At 40.0% G+C, this 20,810-nt stretch overlaps 1 protein-coding gene across 1 annotated transcript; it reads left to right on the top strand.

The window, feature by feature from the left end:
• Positions 1-13,392: 13,392 nt before the first annotated feature.
• On the top strand, positions 13,393-20,482 carry zgc:110410 (uncharacterized protein LOC553618 homolog). Its single transcript, XM_063880175.1, has 11 exons — positions 13,393-13,467; positions 14,407-14,509; positions 14,761-14,929; positions 15,280-15,358; positions 15,814-15,867; positions 16,171-16,261; positions 16,369-16,406; positions 17,019-17,106; positions 18,609-18,698; positions 19,296-19,343; positions 19,885-20,482. The coding sequence occupies exons 2-11, from the start codon at positions 14,408-14,410 to the stop codon at positions 20,035-20,037; spliced, it is 912 nt and encodes a 303-aa protein (XP_063736245.1). The 5' UTR covers positions 13,393-13,467; position 14,407; the 3' UTR covers positions 20,038-20,482.
• The last annotated feature ends 328 nt before the right edge of the window (positions 20,483-20,810 follow it).

The raw sequence follows: 20,810 nt of genomic DNA, 5'->3' as shown, positions 1-20,810 counted from the left end.
ACATTTGAACAGAAGTGAAATGGTGGTATAATTCTACTTCCTATCAGTAGTCAAACTGCAGCATTAGCTACTCTGAGTCTGGTTTGTCGCTGCTGTAAGGCGAGTCTCATCTAACCTGCCTCTCTCAGTGACCGTCAGAGGTTACAAATAGCTGACATTTATTCCAGCAAAGCACAACATGAACTGACATTTGAATGTACTATGCATGTAGTATGAATTCAGCTTTTTTTTTAACAAACTTTGATAATTGACCATTCATGGACTTGTGTAGAGGTACAGCTAGTGCTTCAAAGTACAAGGCTATTTTTTCATTTATAAAATGAGCATCAAAGTGCTTGAGGGAAACATGAATTTGCTTTTTGCAGAAATGTACCATGGATGAGATGGATCTCTGCGAGAAACTGTATATCTCCCAAAAACAGCGGTTGTCTGAGAATAGTTTTGTAGAAGTTATTTAAAGTTCAATGTTCAAACACGTCAAACATAGTGTCAGAAACTATAGAAATGGGGAAATCCTTGGGCTCCAAACATCAATCTGAGAAAGATTGGATTGAAATACAGTAGGTGGATAATTGCCACATACGTGATAACATCAGGAGGTGTCAGTTTGTCAGAAAATTATGTAATTGACCATGATCAAGCTAATTGCAGCAATCAAAGGAGAGACGTTCAGCCAGGGAGTGTGACTGAGATCACAGAGCGCTCAACGGGGAAAGTTTGGAGAGGGTCCATCAAAATCAAACAAAGTGCACATGACTGGCAGGAACACGTTTGATTTCAGACTCGGGTTAAGCATATACTTTAAAGTCTAAGCCTGGGATTTGTGTATGGATTAGAAATATTTGCCCGAAGGATTTTTCATTGAAGTCCCTCCGAAGCTTCATCAAGCAGATATTACCCAAAGGGTGATGATGTAATGAAAGCTGGTACTAGGCGGAGATGTCAAATAGACTCAGGGTGTTTGTTCGGAATGGGTGTATGGTCAGTGTGATTCAGTAATAGTAACCCATTATAAACACTGTTTTGACCCTGTGTTTACTCTTAGACGGACACAAAGCCTCATTAAAGCTCTGGTTCCTGGAAAATCCCTAAAGGAACCCCTCTGGAGTGCAGCAGCTGGCCTCTGCTGCACATTGTAGTATGTCCTCTTACAAATGGCTCAACTGAGATCTACTGACTGAGCAGATTCTGTCCTGTTCATGGAGGCTTCTGATGGCGTGGGCAGGTGCCTGTTGAAGAAATTGATTCGCAAGTGTGTGTATGTGCGGATATAATGAAGGGATGTTCCTGGCTGCCTCTGATCTTCTGATACCCTGTGGTGTTCCTCCACTTTCATCAAGGAAAGCCGTGAAATCACACCACACAACATCGATAGCAAGCATTATTAACACATTGGATGATAAATGGAAGCACTGGAGATTTCGTAAAATATTGAATATCACAGGGATCTGAATGAGCATTGTTGGTAGAGCCCTCTTAACAGGTGGAGCTTTGCACTCTTCCTTTTATTGTCTTGTGTTTACCGAGAGAAACAGAAGTTGTTGGTTTTCTTTCCTCACGCATGTCAAAGTATAATGAGTTGTATGAGCTTCATGGATTTTCTTGGCTCCAATTTGCTGGATTGTCAGCTGACTAACTAGCTTCTCTCGTTGCATATTTCGGTCTTTCGCTAATGAGCCATTTTTAGCTATTCTTCTCTCATTGGCCAGGTGTCCACAGGGTGGTGGGCTGTTCTTTATACAGATGGTAAGCAGTTAAGAAAGGAAACCCCCAGTGGAAATGTCAATTATTGACATTTGCAGGTAAAACTGAATATCCATATCATGAAAAATCATGATTTAAAATAAAATCTGTATTAGTATTATGTCAGTATACAGAAAAAATGAAATCAGAGCGAATCCATTCTGATCAAGCTGTTTTTTTAAGAGCACAAATTCGTAATGTTTCATGCGCTAAGGAGCTTCATTTCTACTGCTCGTAACAATGAAATCCATTTCTTGGGAAATAGACAGTGGTTGAATATTCTGGATATGTTTCTGAGGGCAGGACCTGAAAGAGTTATATCATTTAATATACTCTTTTAAATGTCAAAGTGGATGAATAATGTAATTTCTTCCATAACCGTTTCAGCAAAATACATTTTTAATCAATATTTAAATCACATGAGCGTTAGGAAATCGCTCAGAGGAGATCAGGCAAGTTTCTGGACTGTATTATGAATTGAAGGGTGTTAAACTGAGGTCAATGAGCACCATCAATACTATCATGAATGCAATTGAGGGTGTGTTTAAATGTATGTGTGTTTAGGACAGAGCAGGATCACTGTTGTCGATACTGAGTACAAGGAGGATTTTTTAATGTCTATAAAATATTTGAATATCAGGCATTTTTCATCCTAAGCAGGATCTGACATGAAGTTGCTTTTTCTTAAGTTTCCCAGCAAGCAGAGAAATTAAGACATTACTGTAACCAGCCAAGAATTAGTGAATAAAATAAAATCACACAAATTGTAACATTTCTGTAATCATGTTTTACACAAACAAGGTAAACTAGGTTAATAATTGAGCTTTAGAGGTGCTAGTCAGCAGATTGTGTTAGACATCGGAGCCCAGGCTGGCTGTTTCCCTTTTTTAATCTTTAATAAAACTTAGATTATCAGCATCTGGCTGTAGTTTCTTAAGTGGCGTACAGACTTGAAAGTGGTATCAATCTTCTCATTTCTCTCTCTGCAAGAAAGCTAATAAGCGTATTTTCCGCAAAATGTAGACACATTCGTTTTAATTATTTTTTTCTGATTCTAGTAGATAACATTTGAACCTTTTCTGTCAATCCGTCCCTCAATCTTAAACTCACTGACTTCAGATAACCGGTTTGTTTGTTTCGTTTTCTCAGTCAGTGTTTAAAAATACATAAAGATGAATAGATGTCTCCGTTATCTATGTGGATGTCAGGCAGTGCTGTCTGAATTAAATTTTAATTGGTCGTCTGCGTCAACCATTGCATTTCAACATCATCACTGACATTTAAACAAACGCTGTACCTGACATCTAGGAGTATACTTTTTTTATAGTGCCTCTAAAACGATTGACAAGTCACATCACATTATTTCTTTATATTTATACATTACACCCAATTGTAAAAAATATAAAGACATGGAGAAGTTGACAGCTTTAGGAAAAAAAAGGCCTGATTAGATGATTATACATATAACATTCACACTGTATGACCCAAAGTAAAACAACATGAGAACAAAACACCTGGGAGGGAATCACAAAAGCCAGCCTTGAGCCAGGTCAGTATGCTGTACAGTGTAAACACCGGAGCTCTTCTCAACATACTACAATTGCTCTTAGGGTGTCCAATTTAATAGCCCCTCTGTCTTCCACATTGCATTTTCTAATTTTGCTTCTAATTCCTTGTGACACATTCCTGCAGAAAGCAGATTCACTGTGATGTAAAATAAGCCACTCTACACAACAGATTTTTTCTTGTTCTTTGAAAAAAAAAAATGTTTGACCAGCCAATCGCATCTGTCACATGCGTCATTCCTCACAGCAAAATAAGATCACTTCTCCCACAAGGCAAATCCTAAAGACATCAAATTGAGGCTGATAATATACTCGCTGCATGGAGAATGAGCCTCAGAAGGACATGAGTGCGGTTTTAAAAACACAGGGCATCCTTATTTTAATTTCATCAGCTCTCAAAGCCTCCATCACAGCAGTCATAAAAAATCTCCTACGCTTCCCCTGAGGAAAATCCAGAGAATAGAAACTCCACAAGAGAACAGAGCAGCATGCTTTTGATCACTCTGGCTTGAGAGTGAGTAATCGGTCTCTATAATTGAAATAGGATATATATATATATATATATATATATATATATATATATATATATATATATATAATATTCAGAGGACCAGAACTAGCAAACAGCCTTTCTGCTCTTCATTTGTTATGTTGTACTTAATATTATGGAAGACATATCTCACTGGCCTTATGTTGAAGTGATATTCATAGGCAGTTCTAATAGAAGCACTTTGGAAGTATACATTTTTATTTGCATGTAATATTTTTTGCTGTTAAGCGCCACATTTATACTGTATACATAATCCTACAGTTAGTATTTCAAAAGTGCGAGCATCACAGAAAATCCAATCAACAAATCAGACTTATTGAACACTCTCTTTATAGACTAAACCATGATTGACTCTGCTATGTTTTGTCAGTTTCTGTCTCATATTCATGATCATAAAGAAACGGTTACCTGTTTTACAAAATCCAATAATATGCCCTTTAGATTCCACCGTCGCAAAGTACCTGCCACACAAGGACACACTTTAAAAAAAGGTGGCCAGTCATCAGACTACTACAGGCGTGAGGGATCTGCGGTTATGAGCCATGAATTAATATGTGACATTTCATCTTGTCAATGAATGTCTGGGCATGATGTACAACCTATCAGTTAAGGACTGTGTTATAAATCAGAGGACGTTGACATTTTGGATTTGTTATCGAGCATGCTCAGCAGGAAGTAGAACTCATTCTTGCATAAAACTAAAGGGGAGGGAAAAGTGTGCCACAGATGATGCTATCTAAGCATATGATTGAGAACATTTTGTACTGCGAGGAATAGTCACATGGTATTTTACTGATGTTAATGTGCCAGAGTGGTGCCTGCAGAGCCCTCTGAAAGGGGACAGCTGAAATTTCGATTACACAGTGAGAACATGCAGGAAACTTGTGCCTGTGCATGGCAGGGATTTATGTCGACTAAGCAGCAAGTCTAATCACAGGTTTATTTATTGAAGCATTTAGTTTGTTATTCTTTCTTCTTTAGTTCCATTCAGTATTTTAGTGAAGAACTGTGAATTTAACTTTAACTCAGTGGGAAATGAAGCAGTTGATGTTGTGTAGCTATTATGGGTGGCGCCAAAACATTTCCTCAAGGATCACTGGATGTGTGCGTTGGGATGCCCTGCTGCTCAGACGAGGTTAAAATCACAAAGGCACAGATGCATTGTGGGATTCAAAAACACAATCCTATTTGAAGATAATTTGGCAGAATTATCTTTACCCGAGGGATAATACAGACTTGGGGCATTTTTCATTCAAGCTGTTTACTGTGCATAATGGCTCCATATTATCAGAATGGTGTGCACCATAATGCATGAATTGTGGAGGCGGCTACATCCACATCAGATATCAGAGACAGTTTGATAAATGACCCAAACTGTCCCTGCAGTCTGTTGCAACTTCTGTTTGGCTTTTTGTTCAATTATGTAAAAGCATCTCTTTGGACCAGCCGAGCAGCATTGTAAGAACATGTGTTATCTCCTCCCAATCTAATTTCAAGTAGGGATTCCATCTATTGACTTATGGCAGTCCTTCAAGTCCTACACAAGGACATTGGATCTTCTTGGCTTATAGTGTACATTTGTTGCCTTCTGTTACACAATTAGCTAAGTTGTGTTTCCTTTTTCGTTTCACAAATGTCACAAATTAATCAGAGCTCATTGGTTTCTAAAGGAAAAAATGATTGGGTTGGCTATGACTAACATTTGTCTGGTTATTGTCCTTTCCCTGTTCCTAAGCACGTGGCATCCGGCCACAACGTTTCCAAGAGTGGGAGGTCACTGCTGGGCTTCATGCCATCGTCTTGTTTTGCACCATTTACTATTGATTCGCACTCTTGGAGCCATATAATGAAGGTCACTTGAAAATTATTCAATGTCATATCCACAATCTTTTTCAGCTGAATTCCAATACAGTATAGCTTTTGAAATCTGCTTCTTAAACTTTACTTCTGCTAGATCCAGCACACAGAACCACGTTCTTTCAAGGAGTTGTCCCCAATTGTGTTGCAAGTGAAAATGTTCCATAATGCTGTATGTTTGAAAAGGATAGGATAAACCACAATGTAGTAAACATGCACTGATGTTACATAAAACTAGGCACAGATAAAAAAAGCTGCAAATATATAGAACCCAGGTATGCAAAACAAGCCTTGTAATGCAGTAAGTGAAACATTTTTTTTCATAGTGCCTTTACACATGGTGTGGTGATAGCAATAATATTTGGTCGATATCCTCACACCACAATTAATAAGTGGTACATTATAAGCCGACTGGAATATGGATGCGTGAACACTTGCTGTTTTATTCCCTGTATCACCCTAGAGAAAGCATATTTTGATCAGAGGGGGGAAAATCATCATAGTTCCAAGGGCTGTTATCTAAAATACAGTCCAGTATTTTTCACTGGGAATCTGCAGGTGTCATGCTTTTGTACTACCACATTTTGCACATATCTGTTAGTACAAAATAATAACGAAGAGTTCCGTAGCCTTCATCCTCTGCTCTGCTGCAGACTGTTGTTGTCCTTTGTCATCAGTTTGATTATCCTTACTCTCTTCATATGTCTGGATGCTACCCTTCCATTCAACCAAAGAACATTTAATCAGCCTTCGGGTGGAAGACAATAAATGTAGGGTAAACCGTGTACATGTCCAACACTTTAGTCTGTTATAAACATATCTGTTGGCCAGTTTGCCATGCAGATAAATGTGTATATTTATTATAACCTCAACCAAGGAGGCTTTTGGTTTGTTTGTCTGTTTGTTAACAGGACTACAAAAAGACACTGGCAAATGTTCTTGAAACTTGGTGTTAGGGTGTAGCATGCGCCGAGGAAGAACTCATTATATCGTGGGTGTCCTTAACTTATCTCTGCACTCTCTCTCCAAGTGCACTTCCAGTTCCTGTTTTTCAAACAAATATTTAGAATTGTTGGTTCATGACAAAGAAAAAGATTTATTTCTAAAAACATGGATGAAAATATCAATTTCCCCACATGAAGAATCCTAATGTGTTTAGCCGTTTATTGACCTTTCCTCTAACATTAGGACAAAAATGTCAACAATTTAATTTTGTATTTTTTTAAGATTAAATAAAAAAACATGCACATTTTTTACAGAGAACTAATATATACTCAATACCAGGAAGATCAAAGTGACTTATTCCATGTTCAATTGTGTCCGATAGTTATGTGTAAATGAGTGTGTGTCAGTGGACTACAGGAATACATTCAACCGTGTGATGCATTTTCTATAACATTGATTGAACATTGATTACAATGTCAACCAGTGAGAAAAAAAAGAATTAAAAGACAAATACAAAAATGTGACATGTGAAATCACCTAAACTGAAGTGACACCATTGCTAACGATATTAAGATTGATGTTTTTAGATTGCAGGCCCTCGTATCAATGGCTACAAGGTTTAGCAAGAACGCTTTATCCATAAGAGAACAAAAGGTCAAACAGAGCAGTGATCCTGTGTCGAAGTGCGGTTTAAAGCCCAGGACATTATCCAATTTCCCTGCACGGGCAAAATGCAACAGAATCAAAACACATTTAGATGATGTATGTAATATGTGTATTTATATAAATCTAACATGAGAACTGATCAATAATTTGAGACTGGGCTGTGTCATGAGAGCGGAGCGGGCTGACATTTGTCTGCTGGACGGTGGCAGCAGCGGCTCCTCTTGTCAGAGCCGTACTCTACCGGCAGTGAAATGCCACTGTCAGTTATTGTTCTGTCCTTGTCATTGCTTATGTGAAGTCCATTTTCTCTGTTGAATACATTCTGTTAGGGAAGAAAAGAGCCTACCTCAAATCATATCTGCCCAATTTTTGACAGAGAGCATCTGACAGCAAATGGCTACATGGCCTCTCCACAGATGAGACAACCATCTGTCCTTGGACTGCCGAATGTCTTTCACAATGGCCTCGTTTTCTTTACACTAGCTTACAATTACCTTACTCAACTTCCCTTGATCATTTGCCAGATTGGACTAGTAATATGGTCAGAAGAAGTGTGTCTGCATCTCGTACAGAATGAATAGTACTCTATCTGTCTTCAATGATGATGGAGGAATCATAATGTTTAGTTTTTGCACTTTGAAAACGTTTCTGTCTTCTGTTTAACACCCTTGCTGGTTCCATAAGTGACACTATACTTTACCAACTATCACATGTCAGGGAAAGGAATTCAGAGTTTATTAGCAGTTCATCCCGTCATTCTTACTCAAGTCATTTGGTGATGCACCTTTCACATAAAATCTCAGCATGATCAGTACTGTCTGCAGCAGGAATATGTAAGAAGGGGAAGGCTTATGCTTGCTTTCTAACCTGGAGGGATGTCATTGAGCTCAAGCCTGTATTTGACCTGGCAGCATGCACCATGCCTGTCAGACACGGCCACGGCTTCGAAGAAACTTTCCCTCAATCCTCTCATTGCATCATGACACTCCACTTCACTCTGACTCAGCTCCAACATCCCAAAACTAAGCATCCTAATGTCATCAGAAAAGTGAGCAGTCAGAATTTCAGATCCATCTGTGATAGTTGGATCAGAAGTTTACAGAAAATAATTAACTGGCTTAGCTTTAGCAGGGAAAATAGAGAAAAGAAAATCAGATACAATCAGACGCTCGTTATATTGAGTCAACACAGACAAAACCCGTACCAAAACATGTTTTAATTCAATTCAGTCAATTTTTTCAGCTATTGAAACTATTTCATCTTTGGAAGACACTTCTCCAAGCATTTACATATGGATAAAATAATTAGGGAGTAATTAGAGGCTATACTCGAGGGAGCGTTTAAATCTGTCACACTGGTTTGGGTTTAAGACTGAATTATCTTAAAACAACTTGAAAACTTTATTTGGTGCCTGAGCTGTCAGAGTTGTATTTTTTAGCCTTGCAATGTGGATAAAAATGCAATAATGGCTTTTATTATAAGTGCGGCTGCTGTTTTCTTTTGCCATTTTTGTGGGTAGAAGTAACGCGATGGCATGAAAGCTTTTTCCAGCAAAATAAAAAGTGAATTTAATATCCCAAAGTAAAAATGAATCAGAGAAAAGCCAAAAGGAAAAGATTGCCAAAAGCAAATGGTCTTCGTACTCTGTAAAAGATATATGAGGATATTTAAAAATGTTGAGCGGGCTTCACTGTTTTCTCCTTGTCACCTCTAATCTGTACTACAATAAGTTCTAAATTGGCTTAACAAAATCCAGCTGAATACATTCATTTGTAAAAACCACTTAGGACAAGTTGGGTTTTTATTTCGTCTCCCTGTCAATATTCACAATGTTTATTTTTTTCAGTAAGACAAGCAGCATACTCTTTTTCTCCGTGATAAGGTTTCAGTGCAGGTGAATTTATTAGCTGGTGTTAAAGATAAGAGGCAAATTACCTAGGGAGTCTACTTTTTTGGTTAGCTAGTTCTGTCTATAGACTGTATGTAAAGACACCTTTCTTGCCAAATATCTACCCTGGTGCTAAGGTTGCAGTAATGTATCCACACCACCAAGCTGTGGCCGTGCTCAGCTTGTGTTTGTCTAGGGCGTGCATGTGAGGGAGGTTAATACCATGGCTCCATGCCACGATAACCTCTGCACAGTGTGGTTTTAATGGCATCAGAATATACTATATATAAAGGTCAGAATCTCAACATATCCTTCTTTATCCAAGATATTTTGGTTATGACTTATTGTACAGTGAGAGGAAGTAGAGATTCTATGGTTCTGACGTAGAATGTGAAGTGACCGCAGGCACCTGGTATCGTTACTTTGCTAAATATAGCTTAACTAACAACTGTTATACAATAAAAATGGATGGATGCCATACTACTTCTATTTGGAGAAATTCCAGAGTTACACGAAAAAACCAGTAGGATTAAGGCAGTCAATCTGGCATGCCCAGCAACTGGTGCATGGTCATGAAGTGATCGCTCAGGCGTTTAGCTAATTAGCCTTGCGTTAATGATTAGCTTGGCTCCAACAGCTGACTTCTTCTAAACAGAGAACCATGTTTTGCATGTAACCTAAAGTTATCTATTGATGTTGTTGATAGCAAAAAAAAACATGAAATCTTCCTCTTATGTGAGTCCTCTTATCTTTAACCTGTATTTTGTTTCATCTGCTAAATTAGACGTCCCACTATAATAACGTTATTCAAAACTGAATCTGTCCGTCGATTTATTTCACGGATCGAAAATGATGTCAGATTAGATTCCCTAATTTCTCTTTTAATATGGTAATTCTGCAGATTAATTGTGACTGGCCCAGTTGAATGAATGTGGTTTAGGTATGTCTGCAACAGTGTAATATGATACGCAATAAATTAAGCTCCTCGTTCAATTAGTTTAGAAGAAGTTTCTGCAAGCTGATTTATAATTTGCTAATGGAGTTCTCCTTTTAGACACAGCTAATGTAAACCTTGACTCTAATAATAATAAATGTATCTCTCTGCTATAGTTGTGTAATATATTAAATAAACAATGGATAATAGTCATTTATCCACTTAATTATGTATATTGACTTAAATTGACTGCAGCTGTGCCTTTTGTATCGCGCTCATTAGCAAAACAAGATAATTCAAGTCATTGTCAAATTCCTTGCAAAGCTTTTTTGGCCCTCATAGTAAGTCCACATTGTGTGTCAGTACTTTTACTTTGTAATATTCCTTGCTTGACACGGCTGGTCTAGCTGATATTAAGTGGAACACTGTGCAGCCTGTCTCATTATTTAAAGTAACAAATGCAGTCCCAGTGTGTCGTATCAGCCGTACACGCTGCTGAGATTCTACATTAGCAGATTCAGGAGGGTTGTAAATTAGAAATGAAGAGGCATGTAGTGACACAGACCTCCAGACCTGCACTGGGGCTCTCAGAGGCCCAACACAAACTACCATTTCAATTCTCCAAAGGTCCTTCTGTGGCCCGAGCGGCTGGGCAGGAGTAATTCTCCACTGCATGCAGTGGAGAGGGAGCCTGGCATGATGGCAACATCTCCTCTCCTCCATTGACACTGCAATCCTCAGTCCCAGACGCCCCAAAGAGCATCGTAGCAGTCTGACAAAACAGAGCTGTCACAGTGTGTCTGCTCCCAGACAGGGAACAGACTCTTTCTATCCATCCATCCATCCGTCCATCTATCTGGCTTTCCTCCATTCTCATCATATTCTTACTTACAGCGTTACTCCTTTCCCTTCTATATTAGCATCCACCTATCCATCATTTATTTTCCTTTGCCCCTCTATCTTTTAGTTCTCCTTCCTTTCCTCCTGTCTGTCAGCATGCCTGTCCTTCCTTTCATTGCTCTTTATTTCCTCCATCCTTATCTTTCTATTTTCTTTCTTACATCTTTTTTTATCCATCTACCCAGTTAGCCATTCTGTTTTCCTTACTTACTTCCTTCCATAGTTTTTCCTCTACTTTTCTTGACCCTTTTTTTCTTTACTTTTTCCTTCCTCCATCTTTCCTTCCTTTTCCATCCTTCTGTCCGTCTGTCATGTTGGCTGATTTGTGATATTGGGCTTTATAAATAAAATAGAAATGTTCCATCCTGTGTACCATGGTATGTTTCACAGCTCTCTGCTCTGCAAATATTGGGCTCCATGTGGATCCAGCCTCATGTGCTCATGTTTGGACAGCCAGAGACAATCAGATCCGAGTTAAATGTGGCCTCACACCAGGATCCACACTGATTGGTGCATCAACACAGGCCGGAGTTAAACCGCCTGCTCAAATGTGACATTATTTGTAGTGCCATCCATTCAAATCGGCCCAAGATCTCTGGAACAGGTGAGAGCATCAGATTTGAGCAGCCGGTGTAAATCCAGCCCAGGTTGACTGACACACCTATCAGCAGAGAACAGAGTAAAAATGACACAAAAAGTTGTGTATCCCTTCAAATATGATGTTGCAAGTCTTTGTTTTATTTTTGTTTATTAAATTATGCTTCATTTCTTGCTGTCTAAAGAGGAAAAACAATATTTCCTTTTGTTTTAACTACGATCACAACGAGAAATGCAGGATTTGATCCAGCAGTTACAATGAGGAGGCAGCTGATTTAAGGGAGCTCTCTGGAGGATTTGGTTCCTGCTGGTTGGTTGGCGAGGTGGCAGCAAGAGACGGGGGAGAGTCACAACCAAATCACTGCAATTAGTAACAGAAGCACAGGAGACTAGTGCCCCCCAGTGTTTGCTCGATGTATGATTAGTTTCTGTACAATGCTGTGACACGATCAGATTAAAAACTCTGAATCTCTGAATATAAAATGATTTTCTTTTGTGATGTTCATTGATCCAGACAATTTGAGTTTTTGGCACCAGTATACCTTGACAGCTCACCTTTTAACTGCTGATACAATCCTATTTGAATCATTTGTATGTCCTCTGCAATTTTGTTCTCTTTCAAATCAAAAACACAGGCAGAGTTGCTGAGTGTTTGAACATGAGACAGAAGATCTATAAATCTCTTTGGATGTTCATCCGTAACATGAGAGGAGACTGGAATGCCATCTAGAGGTTAGGTAGCTGATTGTTATGTACAGTCAGTGGTGGAAGAAGTACTCCGTAGTACCAATACCACGATGTAGAAATACTTCTCTACAAGGCAATTCTGCCTCCAGAATCCTACGTAAGTAAAATACATACATATCGGCGTACAAGCAGCATTTTACCGGTCACGGTGAAACTAGTTTGGTGGTAGTTTGGTGGTTCTTCACATAGTGGTGATACAAATTACTACCATATTCCCCTTTGAAATGTGGAGAAATAGAGATAGAACATAGCATTAAATGCAAACACTCAACTTGAATGCAGATACGTATTATCTGTGGTATAATCACTTAAAATATCACATTTAAATGTTAAGTTTCATGTCTATGTTCTTGAGCTTTTTTTTCCAGTAAAATTAAATGGATTTACCCTGGGGTAGTTTCTCATTCATGGATGAAGTATTCATTACACCCCTTTCAGAGGCAATTCTCCATGGAGAAGCACTAAGACTGTTGTGACCTACATTACTTCACGTACTGTATATTGGTGGACTGTATGTCTTCAGCTTTTCATCCTAGCTGGGACTCGATAACCATTATCCCTTCTGAAGGTCAGATTGATGGCATACATCATTTATCCGTCTCTTTACATGTGCAGGCTGTTATCAGTGTTCATCCATGGTAGGCCAGGAACGTGAGCCGTGGAATCCACAGGCTGCCATTGTGCTGCATTTATACTTCTGTAGAATACAGGATGAAATGTTACAGGCTTATCACACACAGAAGGCTAATGCCATATCATTACAGGAAATAGAAACATACCTTGTGTGAAAGGCATCAGTATTAAGTATTTCTGAAGGCCTCTGAGTATCAGTATTACTGAAGGAAAAAGGTAAAAAATACGATGTGCTCTGACAAAATGCCAGCCTGGTTTGTTTAATGACATTTTAAGAACTTCATTGGAATATCCCATTGAGCCTAATGAGGGATACATCCTTTCCCCTGAAGCTAAAGTCCTGTCTCTGTGGGAACCGACTGATAGCAGGTAGACTTTGCCCTGAAGGAAAACTACACAACAGGAAGAGCAGTGGCGCAGAAGCCTAGCCGTCACAGCAGAGGTAAGGCACATTAGAAAGGATTAGAACTGTAATTACTTGATTTACGTGAACAGAGCTAAGTCAAACAGCCCTTGATGACTTGTTGTACAGTTGTAAATGATGAGGGGTTGCCTACTTTCAAAGGGCCTCTTACATCACACCTCAGAAATTATGTGAGGGCAATTTGGGCTAAACTAGCAATACAAAGTAGACTTGAAGACATTTAAATATTTGAAAATATATGTTAACATGTGTCATCTTTGTCCTGAATATCAGCAGTTTGAAAACGCCTTAAACAATCTAAATGTAGTTTAAGGTGGCCGTTGTTTTATTACTGCCTCAGTCATTACTAATGACTAATACTACAGGAAGTGGATACTGTTACTGATGAAACAATAGGAAGGAAGATTTATATGAAGTGGAATCCATAACACAGTTTCCTTACTACAGTCAGTGTAGTCCTGGCTTTACTGAAGCTCCATATCATACAGAATTGGTCATTGTGTAGTTAATTACAACGTCATCTCTCTAATGACTAGTGCAGCAGCATGGACCTCAAAGGGAATGTGTTAGTGCTCAGTAAATGTAAGATAGGATCCCTGAGTTTAGTGTCTGTGTGTCCTTCTTGATGACCGGATTTCCTTTGAGAGCAATTAACCACAACCTATTTAGCTTTTAAATATACATACAGCTCAATTAAATGGAGGCTTAAGGCCATAATTATGGATGTTAGTCATGGATGGCTCTGGTGTTTGTGTGATGCATCATTTCGTAATTACCCAGTTATTTGTTCCACGCTGACATTGCTCCCTTTGCCAATTTAACATCTCTGATGAAAGTGTTGATGATGTTCAAAAGGATGCTTTTTATGGTCTCAGCTGTGACCTTAACTGAAGTCTGACATTTCTTCTATGTCACTTTTGTCCATCAATTGATGAAAGATCTGCTTACTTTTGATAGAATGGAGAGTAAAAACGAAAGCAATGGTGGTTATGCAGTTCACCCCCCTCCGTACAACCCTCACGACTATGGGCAGAGCTCATACACGGGGACAAACTATCAGGTTAGTAGCAATATAAGAACATTTTGAGAGCGTGACCCATGTTTTCTATTCCTTTTGTATTTAATATCCAACTTTTAGTGCAAAATCCAGATCATGGGATGATCTTAATGCAATGTCTAGTTTGATAACATACAGATGACTGATTTTCTTTCCTGATGTACGTTCACATTATTTCAGGATTTTTTTCAAAAGTAGAAGTGTTGCTAAAACTGCCTGTGTTGTTGTTGTTGTTGTTGGCGTGGATGCATTAGGTGGGGGATGGGAACATTGCAGTGGTCTCCCCTCCTGGCCCCTACGATAACTCGGTCCATCCTGAGGGCCTGGCCCCAGATGGAGGCGAGCAGCAGTACGGTCAAGCTCCACCTGGCTACACTCACGGCTTAGAGGATAGCAGCTTCAGTCATGCCGCCATACGAAGAGGTGAGGGCTAGAGGAAGGGAGGAATGGGCAGGGGTGAGGAACAGAAGGTTCCTCAGCCAATATGTTTTTGTTTGCATGGTCAGAGCTGATGAAGGGAAGATCTACTCCCTAATTTGCTTTGCAGTGTTTTTCAAAAATTGAAAAAAGTTTTCTGCCTCAGCTCCTCGCCTCACACACACCACACATCATTTTAAATGAGAGGTTGAGATGCGTTTTTGGGAAAACAGAAGCTTTACTGCATAAACACTGCCTGCCTGCCTGCTTTGCTCTGACAGATTATTTAATGTTGGTGTTGTGCATCTGTCTGTCTGTCTTTCCATCTGTGTTGTTTCACTTTTCTTCCTGAACAGGTTTCATAAGGAAAGTTTACTTGACCTTGATGCTTCAGCTGCTGGTGACTGTCGGGATCATCTGCGCCTTTCTGTACTGGTGAGAGACACACATTCACACAAGGGAGTTACTCCCAAAAAAAGATGTCAGAAACCTATCCATCATTCCACGTTTAGCGCAGTCTGTCAGCGTGAAGAGCAGCCGACTTCACACAGCAGCACGACTACAATAGTTGTCCATAAAAAAGCTTTGAGCACGCGACCCAGCACTGCGCAAATCACCATAAATATGTAAGGTTAGACTAGATGGTAGAGCATTTCTGCCACATAATATTTTAGCATGCAGTAGTTTGAAAGCTTTATAGGTTTTGTATAATAGATGTGGTAGAACTCTGCTACAGTAATATCTTTTCATAAATTGTGTTAAACTCCCATGTGCACAATGCTGTATCCTCTGTTAATATTTAATACAATCATTATACTGCCTGTATCAAATAAATGGCGCCTCTATTAAACACTCCCCTCTGCCTCTCCATTTATCTTTTGGAAACACAGGGACGCTCTTAGGAAATGGACATGGGCCAACTACTGGTTCTCCTACACCATGATGTAAGCTTACAAAAACATTCAGTTAGAGTGTCTACAAGCTGCACACTTTCTTGCTTTCACCAGGTTGACCAGCTACAAATCTCCTGTGGGTGAATTTTACCCAAATGAAAATGTCGCTCATGGAAAACCACAGAAGTAAATCACAAACTGTCCCTCGGCCTGAATCCTAATCCAGGAAACGGCCAGACACACTGCAGAAATAATGCACCCAGTGAATTCACATATTGAACCCAGTCCTTTTTTTCAGTTTAATGCCTTTTTATTTTGCTATTTAGGATATACTCTATATTTTCGGTGAAATAGGGCGACGGTGTTGGTGCTCATCCTGGTCTTGTCCTGCTGTGACAACCTCCGTCGTCAAGTCCCCCTCAATTTCATCGCCCTGGGTCTGTTTGTGAGTAGAAGCGCTACCAGCCAGGCATCAAATTAAACCCCCGCCACACCTGCTCTATTCCACCGTTTTTTCCCCATGTACTTACTTTCCATTTGTCTCTCCCTCAGACTGTGGCAGAGGGCCTGATGCTGGGATCTGTTTCAGCGTGAGTGTTTGCTGAATCCCCACCTGATGCCGACTCATTTACACAATAATAACCTGATTTTGATCCATATCTAATAACGTGTTGGTAGCCAGAGATTAAGCCATCAAACCTGATGTTGATTTACCAAATTAAAAAGCACATGGAATCATATTTCTCGGGGATTCGGCTGAATACAGATCAGAACCTCGCAGTTATAGTTGTAGTTGAAAACCAATCATTCTGCAGCGGCACCGATGAAAACACATGTTACCTCAGCCATCTGCAACACGTTACGTCTTTAACAGCTTGTCACTCAGACAGCAAAGGCTTCACTTGAAGCCTGACTATCAATAATACACTCGAAATATCATAGTTATGGGACCTTGCCATAACTGAAGCTGAACATAGGGCGACACATCATGCAATGCTGGTTCAGAGGGGAGGGGGGCTGCAATCACTCTACTTCAGACACATAATACAGACTGAAATGGAAATAATCCCAGATTTCAGAAATGTTTCCTTATGTGCAGAAAACAGAACCCTACTTCCTGGATCCACTCAGCATTATGACTAGTCTGATGACACTGTGAGAGGATTTTCCCACGTCACATCTGCTTGATACTTATTCTGCAGGTACTTCAATGCAGAGGCAGTTCTGTGGGCGGTGGGAGCAACAACGTTGGTGTCCTTCACCTTGACTGTGTTTGCTATGCAGTCAAAGGTAGGATCTGTCACACGCTCTGAGCCCAGCAGTGCAGCCTTTGGCGAAATGTCATAAACTTCTACCTTGCTATGCTAGTCAGTGGTAAATGTCCGTATCCTGAGTTGGTTTCCTGCAGTCAAAGTGTTGGGCAGGTTTTCTCATGCACAGTTTGCAGTCACCAGCAAACTTTAAAGCTCTTAATAGCTTTGCTTTCCAGGCAAAACTATGATTACTGCTGAGATCAGTGTAATTGTCTATCAAGTTAATTCCTTATGTCCGCTGGCGGGACAGAGTTAAACCTCTGGGCTGTCCTCATGCTGGCCGAGGTCGCTGCCATAAATCTTGAGTTCAGAAATGGCCGGGAGCCTTTTGTTGTTTGCTGAATCTCCTCCCTCCTCCATCTCCTTTCATCATGAACTGTGTAGTAAAGCAAACACACTCTGAGAATAGTCTTTAAAAGGGCCTTTCAGGGACACAATGGTAAACATTAGGGCTTCTCCTCTTGCTGGATACATTTTAATATTAAAGAAGCTTACACAGATGCACTTGCATTCTTGATCTTTAGCAAATGTAATCTAAAAAAAACAACACATGAACAACTCTGATTTATCAAAGTGGACCCCGGCAAAGTTATTATTCAGGTAGCGGTGCAAAAGATTGGACAAGTGAAATAGATGTATGCCAAATTGAAATTGCATTTAGAATCCTTCTTAATTGCCTTTAAACAAAGTTTGAAATCTCACACATTTTGACACTTATTGCATCTGAAGGAGCTGCCGACTTTTAATTCTCCTGCTCAGATTGGCGCAACCAGGGAACAGGTGGCTAATGATTATTCTCAGAATAAATCAGCTCTTAAAAGCTCTTTTAGTGATCTGGAGAAGGAAGGCGTATGCATCAGGTCTAAACAGCCAACATGAAAAGGGGGAAACTGATAAAAATAGAAAAAGTGGCCGCACCCTCGGCTCATAAAACAGGATGTTTTATGAGCCGAGTGAGCGGTCACTTCTGCAAAACACTTTTGGTAAATTTCTCTTTTTTATGACTCCACGATCACTCGCACCTTTTGCTCCACAGTTAGCGCTGTGCCAGAGCTTTGGGTGTCTGCGATTTAAATGACATAAACACTGCCTTGCATGTCGGGCCCATGGCGCCTCAGGTTATCAGTGTTAGATTGATGAAGCGGCCATCTTTTTTCTGTCTATCTGAAAAATTGCATGCAGGCCAAAAGGCCACCCCACCCCCCACCCTTCTTCTTGGCCTGCCTTGCAGCTTGTTGATTAATTAACCAGAATCATTACATCCAGAATGTTCTTGTGTTGAACTGCAATATGTCTTCATCATTTACAAATGTGCCCTGCCTCACAGCACAGCTGCAATGTAGATGACCTTGACAGCCCCGGCTTTTTTATGGCCCTGATGTGTGTAAATGAGAGATGTTCTGTCTGCTCTCTTTTCTGTTTGAGAGGCTCCTCACACTCAGCGTCTCTCTCTCTTTCCTCCCTCCTTTCTGCCACCAGTGGGACTTCACCGGACTAAACGGGAGTCTGTGGGTGTTTGCCTGGACCCTGTTCTCGTTTGCATTGCTCTGTGGGATCCTCCGATCGCAGGTAGATCAACAAGCTGCCGTGTTTTCGCCTGTGTTTGCAGTGAGAACAGCTCTGAAATGTAAGGCAGAGGCAGACAGCCTTTATCCTCGGGATGTACTGGCACTGACCTGTGCTGAGCAGACTATAAAAAAGAGAGCGTGAACTCTGAAACCTCTCAGGAGCTGATCTCAAGACTCATGCATCAAAATATACACGGCTGTTTAACTGTCTCAGCCTCGCACATTTACAGGAATAAGCATTCCACTGACTTTAGACAGTTTTTTTACACAACGACAAATGAATCTGAACAGCAAATATACACTGCATTGTTAAACTATACTGTGTGCAGCCATTATCAAACATTTACCATCATATTTATTGTACAGAGCAACCAGATTGGAAAAAAATATATAATTATGCTCAACTTTACACCCACTGAAGTTAAAGAATAAGGCCTTATTTATACAGTCTATGGAATAAGGCTGAATACATGTTTTAAGATAGGAATTTGAAATGGTAAATGTAAGTTCCTTTTTTAACTACATAATTGCTCCATTTGTGTAAGAAATATTCACAAATCAACAGTGCTGCTGATTTTGTCTCTGATTCTTTCCACAGTATCTCTACATCTTATACGCCTGCCTGGGAACCTTGCTGTTTTCTTTAGTAAGTACATTCAAACTGTAACAACAGGATATGGTTTTCTACAATGCAAAAAAAGAAAACATATCTAAAATGACATTTTTAAAAGATGGAAAAACATCACGAAACAAGGCTTTAATGTCAAGGGTATGCGTTGCATGATTTGATTCCTGCCTCTGCTGACTCTCACAGTCATTAGTGTAAACGAGCGACTCTGATGTCCTCGTGCCCTTTGATTCCGACGACACACCGTTTAGCAGCAGTAGGCTTCATTCTCACAGCCACTCTCTGCGTGCCTCTGGCATTAACAGCAAATGTTGTGACCCGTCGTGTCAGCTGCTGCAACAAACTGCTGCTGCACAGAGGCTGTCAACAGCAAGTCACAACTTACTTTCAGCCTCCATTATTATTTATATAGCTTGTTGATGTGTGCTTAAAGTTAACAGTTTCTGCCCATATTTTCAGACTGTTTCCTGTAGCCTGCTCCCTGTCTCTCTTTCATCTCACGCTGCCTTCAGAAGTCAGGGTTGAAACATCTCTCTATGTCTCTGTGCATACTCTGCAGTACTTGGTGTTTGATACCCAGCTTATCCTGGGCGGGAAACACAGGATGTATGAAGTCTCTCCCGAGGAGTACGTGTTCGCCGCTCTCAACCTCTATTTGGACATCGTCTCTCTGTTCCTGCTCCTGTTGCAGCTCATAGGCCTCTGTCGCTAACACTGAGCCTCAGTGACAGGCTTCCCAAAGCAACCCCTCCTGCACACAATATCAGATCCTCCAGAACGTCATATTCATCTGGGATGTAGATTCACAGTCCTGTTTTCCTCTAAGACATCTGCTGCCTTATTTTAATAGGAAGGGATGTCTGCGATGCGTCCAATATACAGATTTGTTTTACTTGTCTTGAGTCAGGGTTAATGTTATTATAAACTGCAATATGTTTGCTAAAAATGTTTTGAATAGTGCTTCATTTGAGAATTTTAAACCGCACTAGCATACATTTCTACCTTTCAATTGCATGTGCCAGTGCTTTTTTTTTATGAATAAAGTGCTTCAGCTTTTGTTTTAGCAAGAACCTCAAACCTTAAGGCAATTAGGAAACAATTCAGCCAGTACTGTTGATTATGATTTTATTTATTAAAATAACTCAACATTCCTGTAATCTGTGCCACAATCTGTAAACAATAGTTAAAAAAACTCCCATTTCAGGGTAAAGAATTGCCAGAATGTGGCAATATTTTTGCTCTTCTGGGCTGATTTTGATTACCATGAGCAGTGTTGTCCAATTTGGCCAAGCCATTTTTTTGCTAATGTCCCCATGGGCTTTAATGGTAATTAATGCTAATCAACACAATTTATGCTAATTGTGCAAAATCCCCTACATATGCAAGTTAGCATCCAGCAGTTTCTATGGGCTGGGGTCCCGTGCTATACATTTCTATCCTAAATCTTTAGGGTACTCAAAATACCCTGGTTCACAATGAGACTCT

Source organism: Eleginops maclovinus, chromosome 3 (genome assembly GCF_036324505.1).
Source record: "Eleginops maclovinus isolate JMC-PN-2008 ecotype Puerto Natales chromosome 3, JC_Emac_rtc_rv5, whole genome shotgun sequence".
Lineage (NCBI taxonomy): Eukaryota > Metazoa > Chordata > Actinopteri > Perciformes > Eleginopidae > Eleginops > Eleginops maclovinus.
This window is presented reverse-complemented; position numbering and strand designations above follow the sequence as displayed.